A 23850-nucleotide genomic window follows, 5' to 3' on the forward strand; every position below is an offset into this window, starting at 1 on the left:
TTGTCCCCTAAACACAGGTTTTTATTACCTTTTCCAAATGAAAGTAATATTCCTTTTTATGTATCTATAACACAGCAAGAAGCACAAAGGCAGCAAAAACTTGCTAAGCTGCTGAACTTCAAGGATGCTTTCAGAAAGGGAAGGATATGATGACTTTCAAAAGGTTTCAGTATCTGATTGTCTGCAGGAGCAAACTAATCAGTAGATGAAGCTCTTGTATTTAAGCCAGACACTGGAGAGAACTGCAGCACCAAAGTTAAAAATATACACACACACACATATATATATATACATATATAAATGCATAAATATACACATGTATATGTGTGTGTATGTGTGTGTGTGTATATCTATCTATCTATCTATCTATATATATATATATATCTCCCTCTCCCACAGGAGATACTTTTTAATACAGAAAAGTCATCTGAATTGAGATTTTTGCTAATTGAACCTCTATGAAATAGCAATAACATAATTTATATGGTTTCATCTGACTTCTAGCAAAGTGTGACATTTTTAAATCAAAGAGAGATATCTTTGATTAAACTCCCACAGGAGAGACAAGTCACTGTCCAGCTAAGTCCTACCGGGTAGGCAGACCTCCAAATAGTTCATTTGTACCTTTTTCATTGTATTGCTGGCAGAAATCATGTCATTTTTCCCCTTTTATCCCCAGGATAATTAACTTGTTCATTACCAAGTTGGCTAGCTTAATAACAACAATACCATCCAGGCTCGAACCCCTTTAAGGATATATTCTAGGCAAATCATACCAAAAAAAAAACTTTGCAGGTTCAGACAAAATTAACAAGTCAGTGTAATGAGGCTCCCAGTCGTCTTAGAGAACTTTCTCATGTTGCATATATGTCTTTGAGAAGAGAATATTTAATACCATACTATCGGCTAGACAAAATCAGTTTCTATTCAATACCTGTCCATCTTCCTATACTCAGAGGAAAGCAGCATTTCTCTCCCCAAAATGAAGAGAATACCAATGGGGCTAATCTCTTCAAAGTGCTTAGAGCTCAAAGCAATTGCCTGTAGTTGTAGAGTCCCACCCTCATTATCTCAGCAAAAGACAAATGACCGAAATGCAAAATACTGCCTGTTTTTTTGGACAGAAATGCTCAAAAGAAAGTTAAGAAAAACATTCACCAACTCACTTCTAAGCTCAACATTTTGAAACCTAATTTACTTCCTTAGAATAAAAGAGTCAAATTATGAACCTGAATCTTTCTTAATACAAAATGTGCCTCTTTAAGGCACAAAATTAAACCATATTGGTCAGCATCAAATAAATAGATTGATTTATATCTCAGATACTATTATAGTCCAGGAAATAATAACTTTTACAATATAGTCATAAATACCTAAGAATTATCAAATTATGAATTACATGATATAGTTAGCTCTTTTCTAAGCATCTTATTTCACATGAGAATTTACTCAGTGTTCTAACCTACAAAAAGATAGGTGTTTCTAGAAACCACCAATAGGAGAAATGGGGACACATCTTACAAAACCATGATTATTTAATTTAAAAAATGACATGAAATGTTTAATTTTCATGTCCCAAAGGCAAAATTGCTCTGGTGAAGTAAGCTGCATTTGGGGTAACGACACTTGCTCAGGCAGCGTTGTCACAGTTTCCCACTGTTTTGATTTCCCACTAGTAGCAACATATCCTTTAGAGATTTGTAGGTACCGAGAGTTCAAAGGGACTGGTGGTGGTGGTGGGGTGATTCCCTTTGTTCTCAGGCAATGTCACCCAGTGTGCCTTTCCTCAGACCAACTCCGCGCAAGCCACACAGAGTATATAATAAATAAAGAGGCGAATCAAGCTACCACTCATTATATAAATTTGAAACAAAAAATTACCACCATGAGGAAGACTATTATGCATTTTGAGGTGTTTTAGACACCGGCTTGAGAGATTGACTAGACCAGGATTTTCCAAATTGCAGCTTGAAACCAATAAGTGGGTCATGAAAGTAATGTAGTGCAGCATTAAAAATGATATAACACAGAAAATATCTATTTATACATGTTTATATGTAAATATATAATATACATTATATATATGCATGCTTAAGATCGTGTTTTAGGGTTAGAATATAAAATTAATTTCCTTCTGTGGGCTGTCCTGGTAATAAAGTTCTCCAGTCACTGCATTACTTAAAATCCTTTCTAATGCTTTAGTTTTCTCCTTCCTTTTCAAAGTAATGTTCCTCCAGCTTCCCCCCAAACAATTCCAGGAGTGTATACTCTCTGCCTGCTGAGTTTCTTTTATGTCACTCTAGTGGTTAGCGATGTTTCCCTACTGCCTAGTTCCTTTCCTTTCTCCTTGCCTTCCGTCCCTCCCTTTCTTCCTCTCTCCTCAGACACACACACACACACACACACACACAGCTGTGTGCCCCAGGGGAAGCTGACACCACTGCCTGGTATAAAAGTAACGATTCCCCTTTCTAGGGCTTCGCTCTGAGATGGGCATATGTCCCCATCCTGGCCCAAAAGACATGAGGGAAGTCTACCTGGGGACTTTAAGAAACAGTTCCCTCCCTTCTGAAAGTCAGAGGAAGAGACAGTCTCACCACTTCCCCTGGATGTTGTCTTGTTACAGTATGATCTGTGGAGGTGTAAGAGCCACCTTGCTGCCAACATCAGGATGACAGAACCAAGAGAAAGAAAGAAACTGACTCCATGAAAATATTTTAGATTTGCCGAATCAACCAAATCTGAAATCTGCCCCACCTGTGGACTTTCTTTTATGTGACATAACAAGATTGCTTCTTGTCAGTTCCAATTGGGGTTTTTGATACTTATAGCCAAAAGCATCTTAACTAATACATTAATCAATGAACCTGCATAATTAAGAAGTCTTGAAAAATGATAATAATTAAATGGTACTCAATTTACCTAACAATAAAATATATTATAAAGAAAAACAATCAGTATAGTGTAGAACTGACAAGTCAATTGAAAGGAAAATCAACAGAGGGGAGTATATAGTCTAATATATCCTTGCCCTGAATAGAGTGTGTTTGTCTACATGGTTGTCAACTTGTTTATTGTTGGCTTCTTCTAATGTAGATCAAATTTCATTACCTCACTGCTAAAAACTGTCCACTGTTTTCATGTTATAGTCAACTAATATTCAATCTCTGTATTGTGGCCTATGAGACCCTTCATGGTCTAACTCTTGCTTATCCCTCCAAAGTCATCTCATGCCAATCTCTTATTCATTTTCCTTATTCATTTTGCTCTAGTTAATGTGGAACTTCTCAACATTATTCTAACTCAAGGTCTGTCTACTTGGAGTCCTCTTCCTAGAACGTTCTTTCCCAAGACCTGTGCATGACTTACATCCTCACTTCATGCAGGTTGCCCTTTCTCAGAGATCTTTCCTGAAAATCTTATCTGAAATAGCAATACCCCACCCTTTCACTCTATACACTTACCACAGCTTTATTTTTCTTATACCATTTATGCATGCCTGTGTGTGTGTGTGTGTGTGTGTGTGTGTGTGAGAGAGAGAGAGAGAGAGAGAGAGAGAGAGAGAGAGAGGTGGGGGGGTGGGGCACATAAAGAGAGAGACAAGGATAGAGACAGAGATAGAGAGACAAAGAGTTAATTTTCTGCTTCTCTCACTGGAGTGTAAATATGGGAGGACAGAGACTTAAGCCTTTTACCATGTTTATATGGATTATCTCATCAATGCTCACAAAAAAATAACAGGTACTGTGTTTTTATCCTCATTTTACAGAGGAGGAAATTTAGGCATAGAAAGATTAAGGAACATGCTCAAGGTTAGAGAACTAATACATGGTAGAATCTGGATTTAAAACCAATCATTGCATCTCTGTCACTCTGGAGGCTGTTGTTCTTAACTTCTCTACTGCCTCTGTATGCAATTAGAATGAAAAAAGGCCCAATATAAACTGTAAAATAACTATTATTAGAGCACTGTAGGACATAAGGTTGGATGTGGTAGATCATTAGGATAGAAATATAGTGTAACACGCCATATATACACATATATAGTATTTTTACTATATTTAGTAATATATAGTATAGTAATTCTACATTATACATATAATTATATATAGTAATTTTACATGGAATTTCATGAGAAATATAAAATTTTTAAACTCTGATTTATATGATTTCATATGATTTGTTTTTGTTTTATATTTTTTTCATATTGCTTTTTTGAATATGTCAGTAATAATCACATAAAACATTTAGAATAACCAAAAATATATATCTTAAAAAATAATGTATCCTGTGGGCATACAAAAGGACTCTGAATATTATTGTGGTCTGAACAGCAGTAAAATACCCTTCCTATCTACTCCATTTCAGAACCACCTGAGGAATAGACACAGGAATTATAGGGATGGAGATAAAAATATCACCTTCAATGTGATAAGGGTGAATTTTAAAATATGACATGAATATTCAGCCTCAGCAGTGTCCTAATACTTTCCATAAATAATTAACTCTGCCCAGCCAATTATTGGCAGTTGTAAAAACTCTGGCTTCTGCTATTGGAGTAGTCTGCTGGCAGCAATGGATGAAAGAAACTGTGTGATCAGAGGACAGACTTTCCCAAGGAGAGGACCACTGGAGAAACTATTCAGTGGGACTTGGTCAGTTCCTTCTGACCTCTTCAGTTAAGCAAGACACCCCTTTCACAGAGGGAGAGGAGAGGGAGGGTCAGAGATGGAGTAGAGAGGGGCTAGGAATATTCTAGGTCTCTTTCCTCCATGCAAAAGTGAAAACTAGAGGGTTTAAGTGTTAATCTCTCAGATATGTGTCACCTTTTTCTTGGCTTCAGATGAATCATATTTATTTGCCGTTTCCCTCCTTTCTTGCTGTCTCACGTTGGGAGGAGATGGGTAGGAAAGATCATTAGGATTAATCTGGCCAACAACAATAAGAAGTTAAAAAGATACCAGCTCTTCACTGTTTCATAGCAGGGTAATTTATTTGCATGTTATTTCTTATTTCTTTCATGTACAGATTCTTTTTCCTTTTTTGTATTAAACAATTATTACATATTTACTTTAAGAAATTTACATAGAGCATAGGGAAAACACCTCACAGAGTATTCCTGTACACATTTTGGTGGCTATAATGCCAGGCTCTTTATGTGCATCTGTATCAGTTAGGGTCTTGGCAGGAAACAAGGAGCACATGCTCAGATAGAAATTTTAAAGAGGCTTATTAATGAAGGGACCATTTACAGAGGGGAAAAAATAGAGGAAAATTTAAGAAAATAAATACATAAACTAGGAGCAGTGGTAAGTTGTTACCTACCCTAGACTTGAAGGGGCAAAGAGTGGAAATGACCTAAGTGGAACCTGGCTAAGAACTGGAGCCTTAGAAGTGGGGCAGCCTGACAGGAGCTATAGCTGTCAAGCAATGCAGCCATCATTACAAATGCATCCAAGGTGGGAGCAGAAGGGATAAATGCTCCAAACTCTCCTCCTGCTCTCTCCTCTCCTGTCAATGCCTCTCATTGGTCAATCCCGAACATAAGTCAATGGGCAAGCATCTTTCTCAGGGAACAGAGGAGGGCAGCGAAGAGACAGAATGGATGAGTGGAGGGGCAGAGCCAGTGGAGAATCAGCAGTATAACATCCATCTCTCTGTTTAACTGCCTATCTATCTATTTATCTATCTATCTATCTACTCATTGTGAAATTATATCCTATACTCTATTTTGTTCTACCTTTATCTTCATTATGTATTATGAAATACTATCTTTGTACTTCATTATATATACATTAATGACACTTTAATGGTTACTTGGTATTCCATTGTATGAGATTTCTGAACAAGTCTTATGCTTACATATTTAACTTATTTTCAAATTGTCTTCAGTTATTATCTTTTCATGACTGGTATTCACAGATGCCCTTTTGAATTATTTTTGAGGATTATTTATAATTAGAGTGAATAATGCTCTCTTTATTTTATCATTCAACACTTAAAATGAGGATCTCTAATAATTTCATCACATGAGAATGCTGACTTTGAATTATAGCAAATATGGCTTTGTTAACACAAATTTTACCTTCATTACTGAAAATAGTAGGGTAATATTTTAATGTGATTGACTGAGATATGATGGGGATATTAAGTACTACTGTCAACACAATATTCATCATTGATTATGATCAGTTGGCTGTCCCAAACTCCAAAGCTGGGTTAAAGCTTTCTTACAAGTAGCAATGTTTAATTGGGACTACAATCTCAGGAGGAAAAGAAAACAGAGAAAAGTTACAGGATACTTTGAATCTAGGCAGAAGAATGGAGGTAACAAACCTGGAAATAAAACCTAGTTCAACTGTCTCAAAATAAACTGGGTGTCAGCTAGGGCAAACAAGCACACAATAAAAACCAGTACAAAACATGTTAAAAGAGAAGTCTTTTTGAGAATGAAAACTCCACCAGACTAAGTGGTAGAAATATGCTGGTGAAATGAATGACATTAAAATCGATAAAACATTATACAGATACAGGACATTATTACTCCAGGCCTCCCATGTTGAGATGAGGTCTCTAAGCACCCTTTTTCCATTACTTCACCATTACAAAATGTATAGCAAAATACTACCAAATTCTCACTGATACATATTTTCTTTAAATGGAAACACTTTCCTCATGTAAGCATATATGTAGGCAAATATCTTCAAGGAAATTCTTAAAAACAAATCGAACTAATTTAATTTTAACATGGCTGTCAGGTTGACAATAGTAAAAGTTAAGCACCTCTAAATGCTATCACTGTCAACATGTCTCTGTATAAGTTTCCATAGTGGTAATGAGTAGCAAATTATCTATTGATATGAGAGAGGAGAGTAGCAAATCCATAACTACCTCCTCCTCAACAGAACATTCAGCAATATTCATATACATAAATATCTTATCAGCTTCTTAAAGAAGAAGAAAGTGTTGCAAAGGTAACTATAGTTCCTGAAATTGTTCATTATTATGATATCAATTGCTGTCTATTAGCAGTGTCTGATGAATTTAGATTTCTATATTTCACACAGTTGAGTCAGGAACTTAAGTCTTACCATGTCTTTAAACATAAATAAGGATAACAATTTTTGCTGTGATTTGATCATCCATAAATAATAGCAAACCAATTTACTGACTGTTCTTTGACTTGATCAAACATATTGGCTCTCTTTTAAGTTTCATGTGTTATTCTTTTTCAGCAAGACTAATTTACCCATACCCCACTGAATGTGCATGCATTTAAAAAATTAACATAATTTATCACAATAATCCTTCTTAAAAATAAAGACCAGAGTTGGGACCATAGCCTCCAACACCATCCATGATCTGGTCTTTGGATAACATTTTGAATCACCCCTCATAATTCTCCTCATTTAACCTCAAACACATAAATATAGTTCCAGCGTAGAGACTTTGTACTGCTGTTCTCTCTGCCAAGAACACTCTTCCCTCTGATAACCACTTGATCTATTCCCTCACTTTCTTCAAGTCTCTGCTCTAATTTATCACTTCATAGAGACATTATCTCTGAACATTCTCTATAAAGTAATATTTCACCTCACTACACTCCATTCTGGTTTATTTTTTTTAATAGCACTTATCACCACTTGTTAATGTTGATTCTATCAGTTGTTTATCATCTACCTTCCTCTGATCTTTCTCCCCTAAGTAGAATGTAAGTTCCATGAGAATAGAATTATGTATATATATACACACTGCTCTATACTTAGCATCTAGAATAGGGCAAAATAAGTGTTGCCTGAAAGAATTAATATCATCAAAAGAAAGACAAGAGACAGAGGGTATCAGAAAAGAATTGTTGTAGTTAATTTTATGTGTCAACTTGACTAGGCCATGGTAGCCATGGTACCCTGTTTTGATCAAACACCAGTATAAATGTTGCTGTGAAGGTATTTCTGTATGATTAGTATTTAAGTTAGTAGACTTTGAGTAAAGCAGATTACCCTTCATAATGTGGGTGGGCCTCATCCAATCAGTTGAAGGTCCTAAGAAACATAGACTGAAGTCCCTGAGAATAAAGCAATTTTGCCTTTGTACTACATTTGGACTCAAGCTGTATATACACACATACAAACACACATCCTATTGGTTCTGTTTTTCTGGAGAATCCTGACTAATACAGACATTTTTCTATGCATGCATATTAATTTAGAAAAAAAATCATTATTATAAGTAAAGCAAATACATCATTCCAAAGATAGAAATATTAGATTGAAGAAAAAAGCAAAAAATTAAATTAAAAAAAACAAATATGAAATTCCAACAAAAATGTGAAAAGTAAAGGTATGGAAAGAAAGATTATCAGGAAAATACAACTCCAAAGAAAACAGGGTACCGATTTTTAATACAAGACCAAATAGAACTTAAGGCAAAATCACCATGAAGATGATGTTACAGACTGATAAAAGGGAGAAAATATCAAGTAGATATCATGATTATGAATATATGTATCTAAAACATGGCCTCAAGATATATGCAGCAAAACTGATAGAATTATAAGGATAAATTAATTAATACTTGTGGTTAAGGATTTTTATACCCATGTTAGAAACTGAGAGCTCAAGCAGTCAAAATAAATGTTATAAATTATTTGAATATCCAGTAAATAAGCTCAAACTAAATTCCAGAAAAATGTTTGACCTAATAAGGTGTATATACGTATGCATTCTTTTTGATTACACAAAGAACACTGAACAAATTTTCTATATTAGAGGCCACAGGATATCAACTTAATACAGGCCATATTCTCTGACATTATACAATTTAAAATTTTTAAAAGGGTAACTCTAAAAATCCCAGGAGATAAGAAGCCCAATAGATAATTTTGGAAAAGAAGAGCAAAGAGTTGCTTCACATTCATATATTAAGTAATACTAGAACATCCAGTAATAAAAACAGAATTGTACCAACTCAGAAAAAGACAATGTTACCAAAAGATTAGAAAAAAGAATTCAGGAAAGACTGTTTCTCTATATGAGGTTGATATATGATAGAAGTGACATCACAGATTTAACTGTATAGTTGATGGTGTCAGGAAAAATGTCTCAACAGATAGGAAAATAAAGTTGGATCTCCCACTATAGTCATTGAATTATTGTTCCCAACTTTGCATTTCTTTCCTGTAATAAGGTTAGAAATCCCTAGGCATTATCCAAGATATGTCTCTGTAATCTATGATAATAGTATATGCCCCCATCTAAGTGGCTTTGGACTTGCTTATAACTTGTGAACATGCTTTGGACAATGGGATATTAAGCAGACAGTATTTGTCACATTCAAAAGAAGATATAAATATGATGGCTGTGTTTCTTTTTCTTTCCAGCTATGCTTACTGTAGGAGGCGAACATGTCCCACACACAGGCCCTGGGGTTCAGAATGAGAAGACACATGGAGTTCAGCGGAAGCACAGCGAAGTACATCAGGCCTGAGCCAACCTGAAGCTCTCTCATAAGAGAACAAGAAACAAATGCTCCAATAAATCAGGAAGATTCTGGGTTGGTTTGTTATTGGAAGAAATGCTAACTGATAGCAACTCCTTGCACTTTGAATCAAAGTCCTAAAATGTGAAAGGTAACAACATAAAGCTAAAAAAGGAAGATGCAGGAAAATGCTTTTGTGACCTAATAATGATAAAATTCTCAAGCAATGTCCCCAAAGGAAAAAAAGTACTAAGAAAAAAATAAAATAGTTTTGATTCTATGACATTTAATGATTTCAATTTAGTAAAAGACACCATAGATGAGATCAGTAAATATTTTTCTCTTTGGGATAAATATACATTCAAAATTAACAGTAGATTAATACTCAGATAATTATTGCAAATCTGTAAGTCCCAACAGGAAGGAAATCCAATAAAAAAAAATGGGCAAAGGCAATTAGTTCACAGATGAGGAAGCCTGAAAGACTGACAAGTATGTAAAAAGATGTTCAACATTACTAGTAAGTAGGGAAATGCAATGCATATAGTGCCCACTGTACTGGCAGAATTATAAAATTAAATACTATCTGTATTAGTCTACTCGGGCTGCCATAACAAAATACCACAGACCAGGTGGCTTCAAAAGCAGAAATTTATTTCTCACAGTTCTGGAGGCTAGAAGTCCCAGATCAGGGTGCCAGCATGGTCAGGTTCTGGTGAAGGCTCTCTTCCTGGCTTGCAGACTGTGGCTTTCTAGCTGTGAGCCTTCATAATCTTTCCTCATGTTTGCACATGTCTCTTCTTAAATGACTATTCATTCTATTGGATCAGGGCCCCATCCTTATGACCTCATCTAAATTTAATTACTTCCTAAAAGCCCTTTCTCCAAATACAGTCACATTGGAAGTTAGGGTTTCAACATATGGATTTTGGGGGGATACAATTCAGTCCACAGCACTACCAAATGTTGAAAATGAGATTCCTTGAAGGACTGTAAACTAGTTATAGTGATTCTGAAGAACAATATGAAAATGCTTAATTAAATTAAATAACATACATTCTATGGCATAGCAAGTCCTCCCCCAGGTATATACCTCAGAGAAACTCTCACATATATTAATATGGATAAAACTTAAGAACATAGTATAGAATGAAAAAGCAAGAAACAATGAAATTTATGACAAAATAAGTTTTTTAAAATCTTAGGTACATATGTATATAAAGTAACTCTATATATTCTTCAAAGATACTTGTAAACTAAGGAAACATATCAAAGATATTTAAAAACTTCCATGGAGTGTCAGAGGGAATGAGAGTAGGGATGGAATATGAAAGGTGAAAAGTAATAAAATCAAATGATAATTGTTTATTATGTATTGAGTAGTATGGTTAACTCAGGTCTTTGTATTTGAGGAAGAAGAAAAGAAAGGAGAGATAAGACAAATGAAGCGAAGGGACCTATGGAGGAAGGAGGAGGAGGAAACAACTAGAAGAAGGAGAAAGAGAAGCTGAAGCAGATGCAGCAGAAACATCCGTCATTACAACTAAATTCTGATAAGAATAGTGGTTTCTAATGCCACATGGACGAAGGAACAAATCAAACATTATGAAAGGCATAGTGAAAGGATAACAGAAGATCAAAACTTAAAAGTAAACTGAGTCCATGAGGAGAGAAATGGGTAATGTTGTAGTTAACATTATAGAAGTGCCCATCTTTTTTCTCCAGCTCCATATACAGCTACTGGATATTCTTTACAAATCACACTCTGATGGCACCTATAGCATATTATATGTGGAACGGTTTAACTTATAGTTTTCAACACTCCCAGTTTATTACTTGCACATTCATAGCTATTGCTTCAATTTACTTTGTAAATAGAATCTTACTGGTCTCTTCATAGCTGAATCCCAGAATTTAGAACAGTACCTGGCAGATAATAGGCTAACACTAAATATTTGTCAACTGAATTAACATAACTTCCACCATTAGACAAACAAAAATACGAGAGAATAATATAATTCTTGGTTAGAAGGCATGATCTTAAATGCATATATATTATTCCCAATGCATATCTATTATTCTATTTATCAAACTCATTATTTCAAAACATTTAGAGAGTGTTGATTTTCATAATACCAATACTATACTATTTCTTCTTTTCAATTTTTTTTTTTCCTTTTGCTGGTAGAGTGCATAGTAGGGGATGTTGCATGAAGATGATTTTAAATAATTTTTATTTTCACTCCTATTATATTACAAGTGAGAAAAGATACTTCTGAGATCAATTAGATTTGAATAAATCATCTGTGAATATCGTTTGAAATTAAATTTTAGATAAATATAACTGAGCGTTATCACGAGTGCCAACAGTGCAGTCTCCATCTCCAAGAGCAGTGTGCTATTTGCTCTGGGTTGATTTGCACATCTGTTGAACTGCAACTTCTCTTAAAGGATTATCCTATTAAGAAGTATCAGCTGGCAGATTAAAGATGATTATCTATTCAATTTTGCAAATGTAATCTATTAAAAAGATGACAAATTCTTGGGCTACTTGATTTTGGGCCATGAAGTGTGTGTAGACTACAAATTTCAACTGTATTATTTTTAAATCTAATAACTATTATATGCTATTAGATTAAAATAGTACATTTCCCTTAGTACCATAACTGTGAACCCCTTAGAAAAATTCAAAGGTCTGATTGTGCTTTAATTCTTTATATAAAATGCATTTTTCTTGATTAATATATGCATGAGAAAATAGGTCATATTTCATAATGACCTATGCTAGCATGTATATGTAATTTTTATTATATCTGTAAACATACAGTCATAGTTAATTATATGAATTGGAATATCTTATTGCCTAGATGATATTAAGATATAGCTAGTCATGAAACTAATTTCTCATACTTGTTACATAGATAAAAATCTTTTTGAATTTCTTAAATGTGTTGATAAGAAATTAGCACATTAATTGTTATATGCATATAACTAATATAAATGCATTTTGAAAACTATTTCTTACATGACTACTACAAAATTAATCTTCATTAAATGTGATGGCAGTAATTTAGAATTCGTCATTTTTTGGACATGAGCTGGATTTAAATTGTTTATATATAATTAGGCACATAAGCTTTGTAACGAACTTCCAAGGAGATATTTTAGGTACATAGGAAAACATTTCCAAGTACTTTTTGATCATCTATGCCTATAATGTTACAATTATATTTCTATGCAGTACAACTACAACAGAGAACTAAGCAACAAGTAGAACTATACTTGTTTTAAAAATATTACACAAAATCGAGGATCTAACAACACAAGCGTGGCTTCTTTGTTTCATCCAGGCATTTGTAGTTGCAATAGCTGATTGCACCTGTATAATGCTCTAATGTGTAAGATTAATAAGTTATTTCCTGCTCTGATTAAACCAGAATGGGTCAGATTTTTACTATCTCATAAAGTCTTCTATGAAGAATTTGAGTCATTAATTTATTAAAATGTTGAAACTTATACATTTTTTTTTGGCCAAAATATCTGTTCCTACAGAGACTGAACGTGTTGCTAGGTTGGCAAGAATAAAAGTTTTGTATTGCTGAGCAATACAGCTGTCGCTTAAATTTGAGGCTCAAATTTTAAATAATCTTGATTTTTATATCAAATTGTATTTCCATTTTGGATCAAGGAAAAGTAGAATGTTTTACTTATAATTTGATATTTTTAAATGTTAAATAGTATACAAAAGCATTTAAGTTTTATTTTAGAATATTATTTTTATCTCAGGATACCATGCTCTAACGAACAGTGGGAAAATGCAATACTCAGTTGTGTAAAACTTAGGTTGGAAACCTAATTGAGGAAGTCACTTAATCCAAATCTCTCATTTTTGAGAAGATCAAGTTGAGGTCAACAGAGATTAAGTTTCCTGCTCAATTTCATGTTACAAATCACAGATGAACAACAATCTTTATTCTTTAGAGCCTTGCCTTATGCTTAACTCAAATGCCCTTTTCTGACATATAGGATGTGAATTATTTCTAGATGTTTCTACGAATTCAATCCAGACTCAGATAAGACATTTGTGAGTATTGGAGATATGAAATCATTGCAAAAGTAGAGCTTCATAGTTTGAATAATGATGTTGTCATTAGATTAAGTACACACCCTTTCAAACATAATATCTGAAAGGAATAATTAGTTACATGTATAAATTCTATATTTTGAAAAAGTCAGTAACTTTCATTTATATAAAACTTTCATAATTTGTGTAATTCAAATGCATTCCAGTTCTCAGAATTTGTGATCCATTATTAGGATGACAGTCTAAATACTTAAAAACTAATATGGCATCGCTACCAACCATTTAGAATGGAAAATAGACCAATCAGAACAGCTTTATGGTCATAACACTTTGTACAATTACAAATATTATTTCTGAATTAATATATCTTTGGTCAATACACCTTCAATACACGGTGTCCCCACTATCATTAGCATGCTATTTTCCATACTTGCTGTCAGGTGAATAAAAATGTTTCTAAAACATGGAATAGCATGACAAAAACCAAAGAGAAAGAATAGCTTTTTTACAGGTAAAGTGTAAAACCAGTTCCTATGAATCTCCAGAGTTTTTTCTTTACAATTTCCTAGAGCTAAATTCAGGCTCTCATAGAACTGTACAAATGTGTATATTTATTTATATATATATGTAATTAAAGCTCTCAAAACTCTTTAAAATGGGAGAAATGAACCAAACTCATAGTTCTGTGATGATTAAAAGAAAAAGCACCTAGCCCAGTTCCTAGATCATAGTATACTTCATTGCAGGTATTAATGATGAAACCGTGCACCTCAGATTGGGACTTGAGCCCACGTGCTGGGACTTGAACCCAGTCAAAACTCAGATTTGGACTTGAACCCATGTGGCCAGGACTCGAACACAGCCAAAACCCTGTCTTCCAACTGAGATCACAGATCTGGTTTCGGGACTTAATGAAGCTCAGGTTCTTGATGTCTCATCGCAGAAAGAATTCAGTGAAAGACAAAGTGATAGGTAAGAAGTGCATTTATTTAGAGAGAAACGCACTCCACAGAGTGTGGGCCATTTCAGAAGGTGAAAAAGGCACCAGGGTATGGAGTTGTCAGTTTTTATAGGGGTGGGTAATTTCATAGTCTACTGAGTGGGAGGAGTATTCCAGCTATTTCAGGAAGGGGCGGGGATTTCTAGGAACTGGGCCACCACCCACTTTTTGATTCTTATGGTCAGACTTGGAACTGTCATGGCACCTGTGGGTGTATCACTTAGCTTGCTGATGTGTTCAGTGAGCGTATACTGAGGCTCAAGGTCTAGTGGAAGTCGACTGATCCACCATCTTGGACCCATTTGGTTCTAATCAGTTTATGTCATGTCCTCAGGCTATGTCATTCTTTCAAAGGTCGTGCCCTACCCCTTTCCCTCTTGTTTCAATGACACACTTGGGTCTCCAAGGGATATACAAAATCTGATTTCCTTCCGTTCCTCCAGTTCCTTTCTCCAGCAGCAGAGGGGACCATATTCTACTCAAAACCAAAATGGATTTGCATACAAACAGGGGATGAAATAACAGGATTATAAATAATTGAGCAGAGTCATCTGGTCTTTTCTCTCTTGTATTTTATCCCCTCTCCTTGTAACTCTCTTTCCTAGGAAACTGATGTAGTAGATAGAATGGGCTTGCTCTTAGGAGGAGCAACTTACCTCAGCTCTGCCTTATGCCTTAGAGATCATAGAAGTTAGCTTGCTTTCTTCCTTTCTTATTTCAGTTTGTAATCAGGCCAAGACTTAAATAAATAGCAAAAGTGCCTGCAGGCACTCACCTATTCCACCCAGATTAGTCTGATAGGTATTTACCTTGAGGTGTGGGGCTGGAGTTCCAGCTCCCATTAGGAACATATTTAGGGTTCCCCCTTGTTATAAGACACATCAAAAACCTGGCAGATAATACTAGGGAGATCTTCTTTTCCTGTTTTTCTTCCAGAGACAACTAATTGACAAATAGTGTTTGTTTGAGTCAAACATTGTCAAGTGGTCATTAATTAGATTATTTCAATATTCATAGCAAATGAATTATAACTCCTAACAGATGTCACATATCAATATGAAACTGAATACTATTATTACAATGAGAAGCAGAATAATATAAAGTCTAAATTCTAGTCTCTGGAATTAGACTGCCCAGCTTTGAATTCTGACTCCACATTTGATCAGCCAGGTGTCATTAGGCTTTTTGTTAACTTCATGTCCTAGTTTCCTCATCTGTAAAAAGGAGACAACAGTAACAATCTCATTAAGTTGTAGTAAAGAATAAACAGGTTTTTACATGGGCCAACTCAGACGGTTCAAAGACAGTGAAGGGACTAGATCTAGAGGTGTGGACTGATGTTGCCTCACTACTGAGGTAATGACCTTCTGAGCCCTTTCCCTTGGCAAATTTTTCTGTAAAGAGCCAGACAGTAAATGTTTTAGGGCTTCACAGGCCATGCCGTTTCCCTTGTGAATACTCAACTCTGCTGTTGTAATGTGAAAGCAGCCTTAGATAATATGTAAATTAACGGGTGTGGTTGTTGTTACTATTAAAATTAAATATAAATACAGGCCATGGGCAGTAGTTGGCCAATCCCTGTTCTATCTACTATCCTTTGAATTGCAAGGTTTTATCAAGCTGGTTGGTGGGAGTACAAACTATTCCTAGGCTCCCCTGATCTTTGGGGATTTTTCTTTTTAACTCTTCATACAGATTTTTCTGTGGCTTTAGGCTGTCGTGGACTGATCTGCACTCAGCTAAAGACTGGAGGGGATCCTCTCTAAATCTCCAGAGCTCGCTCTCTGTGTTGCTGTCCCCTGTCCTGTACTCTGCCTGCAAACTCTAGCTGCCTTGGCCTCCCTGGACTGCCCACTCCATCTCCTCAACTCTGGGAGGCTGTGGGGTTTCCCCAAGGTTTTCTGTCCATCCCTGAGATGTGACCTAGAAATTTTCTCCAGACAGTATTATGGGCAGCCATAGAGCTCATCTTATTTACCACCCCCCCTTCCCTTCAGTACTGTCTTCCATTGCCCAATGTTCAATTTCTGAAAACCATCATTTCATAAATTTTGTCTCTTTTTTCATGTGTTTTAGGTGGAAGGGTAAACCTGGTCCCTGTTACTCCATCTTGGCTGGAAGTGGAAGTCGTGATAGGTTTTTAACATTTCACATATAAGGAAACTGAGGCTCAGAAATGTTCGGAAAGTCCACCAAGATCATTCAGCTAGTTAGCAGTGGAGACAAAATTCAAAACCAGGGTTTCTAAGTGAGTGCTTCCTCCATTATATTACACTGCTTCCAACAGAAGGAGTTAACCACAATCTGCCTTTTAAATACGAAACAGTGAACTGCAGCCTTTACTAACAGAAGCTAATAAATCAAATTTATTTTTGAGCAATTTTAGAGGGGTCTGGTAATTTTCATATTTTATAATGGGGTCATTATTTTTTCTTCTATTTTAGTATTTCTATTGTGGTTCTCCTTGTGGGAAATATTTAGGATTACCGCCAAATGGTGGCAAACCTTGCTCATTTCAATGATCTGAGACTGATAAGTTTTCTACTGGAAAGTCCCCATCTGGCTCAAACTTCAGCTCCTGCATTTTCTAGGGATGTGACTTTTTTGCAAGTGTACCGTAATTACCTTTTACAAAGGAGTGAAAAATATTGCTAAACTTCATAAACACAACAAAATGAGAGATGTGGAAAAGTGTATGTAGAAATTCTCACAGTTCATTTTTATTACTTTCACTACACAGTTCCATTTAACATTTTCTGAAATAGTAATAAATTTTTGAATGGTAAAACATATGGCATTTGAGTATGCCAAGTGGGAGATATTTAGATAGTGAATATTCGTAAAAATGTGTAGCGTTGTATTACCAGAAGGTTCTCTGTTTAATGAGAAAGGAACACTTATCCCTTTACAAATATATACTGATATATGTATATATCTATAAACACAGGTAATCTGTGTTTGTTGCAAGCAATGTATTTGCAAATAAAACATTATGTAAATAATACTATGCTGCATGTAATTCCTCTTTTAAATGTGTAACAAGCTGATTTCTTACAGCAACAGAAAAGCTAACCTTGAGATGGTGATTCACATATCTTTAAATCTTTTGATTTTAATTATATATGCATATATAACATTATATGTAGCTTTATTTGCTAGTTAACTATTTAAATTATTTTGAATATTACATGAAAACAAGACTGTATTAGAATTTCCTCATTACAGAATATAATTAACCCTTTGAAACACATTAGAATATAGTAAGACAGTTATCTCCTCCATTATTTCTATGAGGAAACTTAGTTCAGGAAGATTAAATAATTTGTTTATAGTCTAAAAGGTGGGGAAGAGCTAAGGGTCTGAATTATAGTCTATATTCTTTTTCTATACCACTGGTTTTCAAATATTATCAAAGATACATTTCAAAAATGATACACTATGAGAAGTCTCAATTTTAAAACAAAGTACCATTTCACTAGCACATAATTTACTTTTATAAGTTTAAAATAAAAATATTTATGTATGAGGTTAATATATAATGAGGAATCTTTAATATACATAAAAATTTGAAATCAAATGTTATGGACCACAATTTCAGCCTTTAATGACTACTCAAATTTATTTGTATACCATGTTGGATTTGCAGTGAAGGAATCCCTTATTTATAAAGATAAGCCATTGTATATGGAAACAGCTCTTTTTAAGCAGCACACCTCATGATTTCAAATGCCCTTCAATTAAACTGATCCAGAGATATGAGATATGATGAGAAATTTTTTGTTTCTATGTTGATTATTTAGAATATCTAAAAACTATGTATATGAGTAGTTTATATTAAATTTCTTATATTAAATTTCTCAGAACGAATACTGTCAGTACTTCCACATATATTATATGATATTGTGATGATACTGCATGTGTATTATCAATGACTTTTCCTCAGGTCCAAGGAGGAAAGCTTGTATTGGCTTGCCACTGGGAATAAATAAAAGTATGTCAAATGAAGAGTATTTTGAACTTATTAAGTTAGATTTGATCTTATCCTCATAGTTCAAATATTTTCATGATATCTTTTTATACTTTTCTTTTAAATCATCTTTTCCTGAAGAAATGCAGATGAGAAGAGATCTATGTGTTCCTGTCCTTATTTCGATTTTGTTTTGCTCTTGACTTCACTTTTCTTTACTCTCTTGAGATGAACATAATTTCTGGTATTTAACTTTGTGATTTCACCTCTCTGTTCAGACCCTCAATAGACCTCGTTTGCTCTACCTAGTTCCTTCAACTGCTGATATATTTCAACTTTTAAAATGACGAGTCACTGAAGACTTCTCCTCAACAGAAGCGCAAATTTCTCAGTATTCAATGAGAAAAAGACACTGATTTCTCAAACACGTAGAATTAAAATTAATTATAGTATGTTCCTTGAAGAAATGGTCAAAGGGATGGGAAGGTCAGGTTGAAATTATATTCCTTCAAACTGATGAAGTGTTTTCATTAACAGGGTCCCTGGTTTATACTCTTTATCTTTTATGTTTCTCATTGTTCCATCCTTGATTCTGACAGTTTTCTTAATATTAGTGTACCATCAAGTATATAGCAGTCATGGAGAAATAAAAAGAGGTTTGTTGTACTAGGGGCTTTAAGATGATATTGACTTGTATAACAGTATGATAGGAACTGACATATATTTAAAATAAGTTTGCCTGACAATGCATAGAAAAGAAATTTTGGGCTGGATGACAAGGACAGTAAAAGGCAGTGGCAACATATTTAACAATTATGACAGTAAAATATGTACCTAGTATTAGTTGTACAGCATTTCAAAACACCCTTTAACTTCTATTATTAGAAAGTACAGCCAAAAGTTTTGAAATTTCAGAATTCAACACTCAAGGCCATGAGTACTTGGATGCTACCTCAAGATAGTAAAAAGGGATTTATGGATGTGAAAATGTTTGTAATAACCAAGTTAATGTTCCTTTAGAATTATGATATCAATGCATATTCTATATATCAAAAAGTATAAATTGAAATAAGAATGGGCCTTTACATTATAAAATTAAATTCTCATAGTTGGGATCTTTTATTCTGTACAGTGCTGTCTGTTTGAATTCTAGCAGAGCATAAAAGTCTTAATGTCAAGAACTTTACTAACATATTTTTAAGGAAGTCATATATATGGTTCATATACCAATCTGCAATGGGAACACAGCTTCAAGTTTTTTAAGAAGACAAGCTTACTGTATTCTGAATTTTAGATATGTGATGTCAATATCATGAAACCAGTTCCATGAAACACACAATTACCTTATGGCTTCAGAATTGCTTCTAGTATATTCATACTTTTTGGACTATTTTTAAATAGAACGTCATTATTTCCTTTATATATATTCTATCTTTATTTCTTTGACTAAAATTTGAGCTACTGCAAATAAATATCAAAGATTTTTAAACCTCTCAAAACTTAAAAAAGTTTAAAACGTGTATTACAACAGCAAAGGTAAGTTATATCAATAACAGATATACGTTATTTAGCATAGGCTATCATTAAAGATAGAGATGTAATTATAATTTTAACCTTTTAAATCAAGTGGAATCATTGTGTGATTGTTAACATCAGTTGCTATACTCTTCATCATCAGCAAGGATAAAATAATTTACCTCACCGTTAACGGTTATATTACTGCAGAAAAAATGCTAAACACAGATAATAATACTACAATTATTACCAATTAATATAATTATTATTGGACACAATTTGCAACAAGATGAATATATATTTAAAATTAATTGTAAAATCTAGAGAATATGGGGTATTACTAAATTATTATAAAGTATTCCATTAGTTTCAATTTTATTTTTGCCAAACTTTTGTTCTTCCCTACTTTTAGCTATTTTACCTTCAAAAAACTCAATTTACTTACGTTGGATGGTGATTCTAAGGGATGTAGACTCCAAATTTTGCATGATGCTGCTAGGAACTTGAGTAATCTAAATTAGCACACACTTACCTCCTCTATTATTTCTTCCTTTACATATGTGATAAATGTAATGCTTTCACTATATGACGTGATATATATCATATGATAAATATAGCATAATGTAGTATATTCTAGTATAATATCAAGAACAGATTTTTAAATAGAAGGAAATGCAAAAAACATAAAGTGGCAATAGAAAATAGTTTCAGAACAAATACTAAAGCTGTTAGCCTGGTCAAGAATGTTAAACAAAAAAGATCCTACCTGATGAATCAAAGTTCACCTCATTGCCAGGACTTGGACCTACATCAATGGACACAATTGGTAAGAGCTTCCGAAAATCCCATAGCTTTGTAACTCCACAGGCATCACAGGATGCGATCATGTGACCCTTTAAAGTATTAAAAAAAAGAAGAGAAATGTATATACATACATATATATATATACATATTACTTATATACAAATATATATAGAAACTCAGACCAAAAAAAACAAAAAAAGAAAGATTTCTGTTACAATTTTATTAAATACACAAGAATACATTCCTCTAAACTAAAAAGTATTCATTATACCTTTGTCTTTGACATAAACGTATTATAAAATGACAATTTAAATATATAAAATCCTATACTAAATTTTAGAAGATGATTTTTCAGGGAATCATTTTGATGATTTTAATTATATAAGATGTAATAAAACAGAACTATACACACCCATGCAATTTGTCTAAATATATACATATCACATATGTGATATGTGATCTACATATAAAAACTATATATGTAAAATATTGCACTAAAAGCACACTTCACTTTATATGCTTGTAATTAGTTAGTATTGATAATTTATAACTCAGAGTAAAAATAAAAACAGAGGTAGGAAAACAAATGGACAGGAAAGAAGAGTTTTATCATAGTGGGTAGAATCACTGGGGCCAGATAAAATTGATGGCAAGGAAGCAGTGCCTATTGTGTTCTGTTAGACAAAATTATTAGAAATATTTGGGGCTATTTTTTTAACATGTAGTGGAAAAAGGAAGAAGGTAATTGGATAAGGGAATGGAAAACAAAAGGAAGGGTGGATGGATTCAAGTGTTATGGAAACAGGGGCGGATATTTTCCCAGTATAGAAGCACCAGCCCAGGTGCATCAGTTTGGAGTTCAACGTCTGTCTATATTCCTCTTGCAGGCCTCTCAGGAGATATCTATTCAGCAGCTACCTCATGTCAGAGACTGGGATATAGTGATGAATAAGAGAGTTTCCATCATTCTGTCATTTAATTTCTGTGTCCACTGACCAACTAAATATGAGTGCTGGCCACACCAGGTTTATGTACAATGTTTATAAGTCATTATACTCTTTCCAATTCGATATACAGTTTCCCTTTCAGATCCAGTTTAATTTTTTTAATGTCTAGTCAAAAATCAACCTCTCATTATTTTCCTCCTAAATATTCTAAAATGTTAAAGATAATAACTTGATTATTATACAATTTTCCCTATTATCATTTTGAACTAGCTCGCATACTTTTTTTCTCATTTACTCCTTGATTTCTATCCTTTCTGTAAAAAAAAACAAAAAACTGCATAGTGTATTACAGTCCGAGTGGATTTTTTGTTTTTTTCCCTAAATACTCCAGTAGTACAACAAATGCCACTAGTTTTAAAATTCTGTAACTGCTGTTACTGGCAAAGCAATACAATAACCTTTTCCTCAAGCTAATAAATGGGATATTTAATCTGTTTTGCAGTTTAAAAAGAACATGGAGAACTTGGAATGTTTTCAAATATGTAAACGTGTATTGTGAGAATTGTGAAGAATCAGTGAATTTAATTTTTAGAAAAGAACAGTTCTCAGGATTATAGGGAATATTAATGTTAGAAATTATAAAGGACTCTTTCCAGCTATAAGGGTTTTAAAACGTCTTTCAGAGGTTGCAGAATGGAATCTTTTTTCAACTGTGAGAACAGAATAAATTTTAGTCAGAATTTAATTTGAAGGCACTTCTCACTAAAGTCAGGTTATAGACTTTATGTCCTTTCCTTGCCTAGACTCTATGAAACAAAGACAATCTTAAAGTGTGCTTTATACCACTGAATATTAAATTTTTAGGAAACATACTAAAAATAAAAAAAAACAGTCCATCATTTTCTGGGTGAAAATTAGTACTTAAATGGGTTTAATATTTTTATATTTAATTTTTACCACTGTCAAATAATCAATTAATACAGTTTGATAATACTAAAATAATAATAGTCAATACTTATTAAATGCTTCTAATAACCAAGTGCTGTGCTAAATGATTTATTAATAAATAGTAGATAGTATTTTAAACAATTTTGAATAACTAACATCATATAGCCAAACTTTTCCATTTCCCAAGGAACTTAAAATTCATGACAATATATGCATTACGGTAAAACAAATATAATAACTTATAAAGTGGTAGAAATAAGTTTGTATTCAGATTTGATAACTCGGTAGCTATACTTCCAGTTAACCAGAGAGGCAAATGCAATGCCTATCATAGTACCTGGAGCACAGTAGAACTAAAAAAAAATTTGTTGGGACTTCCCTGGTGGTCCAGAGGTAAAGAATCCACCTTGTAATGCAGGGGACGCAGGTTTGATCCCTGGTCAGGGAACTGAGATCCCACATGCCACAGCCCAACTAAGCCTGCGCACCACAACTACTGAGCTCGAGCGCCTCAACTAGAGAGCCCACGTGCTGCAAACTACAGAGCCCATGTGCTCTGAAGCCTGAGTGCCACAATTAAAGAAGAGAAAATACCCGCACACCACAACTAGAGAGAAGCCCGCGTGCCACAATGAAAGATCTTTCATGCTTCAACAAAGATCCCATGTGCCGCAACTAAGACCCGATGCAGCCAAAAATAAAAACATTAATAAAATAAAATAATAAAAAATTTAAAAATATATATTTGTTAAACCAGTAGATGATGAATGCCTCATGGGAGTTTACCTAGAAGTTTTACTTTAGTCCAAGTACTTCCACAGCGGTCTTAAGGTAATATTGATTCTAACCCTGATGGTTCTGAATCAGTTAGATAAAAGAAAGAGATAAAAGATACAGAGAATCCAAAAGCAAAAACTTGGACTATCAAGATCTTGTATCCCTCCTCCTCCAGTCTCAGGTGAACTGGAACCATTTGCCATTCTCCTTCCATAGGGAAGAAGAATATTAAAATATTACTAATCTAAACCACACAGTGTGAATTTTGAGGGATCTGAAGATGGAGGGTGTGGAAAAGGAATTAGCTGACAACCTGGGGAAAAAACAAATA

At 34.0% G+C, this 23850-nt stretch overlaps 1 protein-coding gene across 2 annotated transcripts in view; it reads right to left on the reverse strand.

Moving 5' to 3' along the window:
• The window catches only part of SPAG16 (sperm associated antigen 16), an 885872-nt gene that overhangs the window by 225348 nt on the left and 636674 nt on the right, over positions 1–23850 (reverse strand). For both annotated transcript variants that reach the window (XM_060301456.2, XM_060301455.2), the window contains one exon: positions 20810–20936. In XM_060301456.2, the coding sequence (XP_060157439.1) occupies positions 20810–20936 (127 nt within the window). The remainder of the gene's footprint in view (positions 1–20809; positions 20937–23850) is intronic.

Source organism: Globicephala melas, chromosome 7 (assembly GCF_963455315.2).
Source record: "Globicephala melas chromosome 7, mGloMel1.2, whole genome shotgun sequence".
Lineage (NCBI taxonomy): Eukaryota > Metazoa > Chordata > Mammalia > Artiodactyla > Delphinidae > Globicephala > Globicephala melas.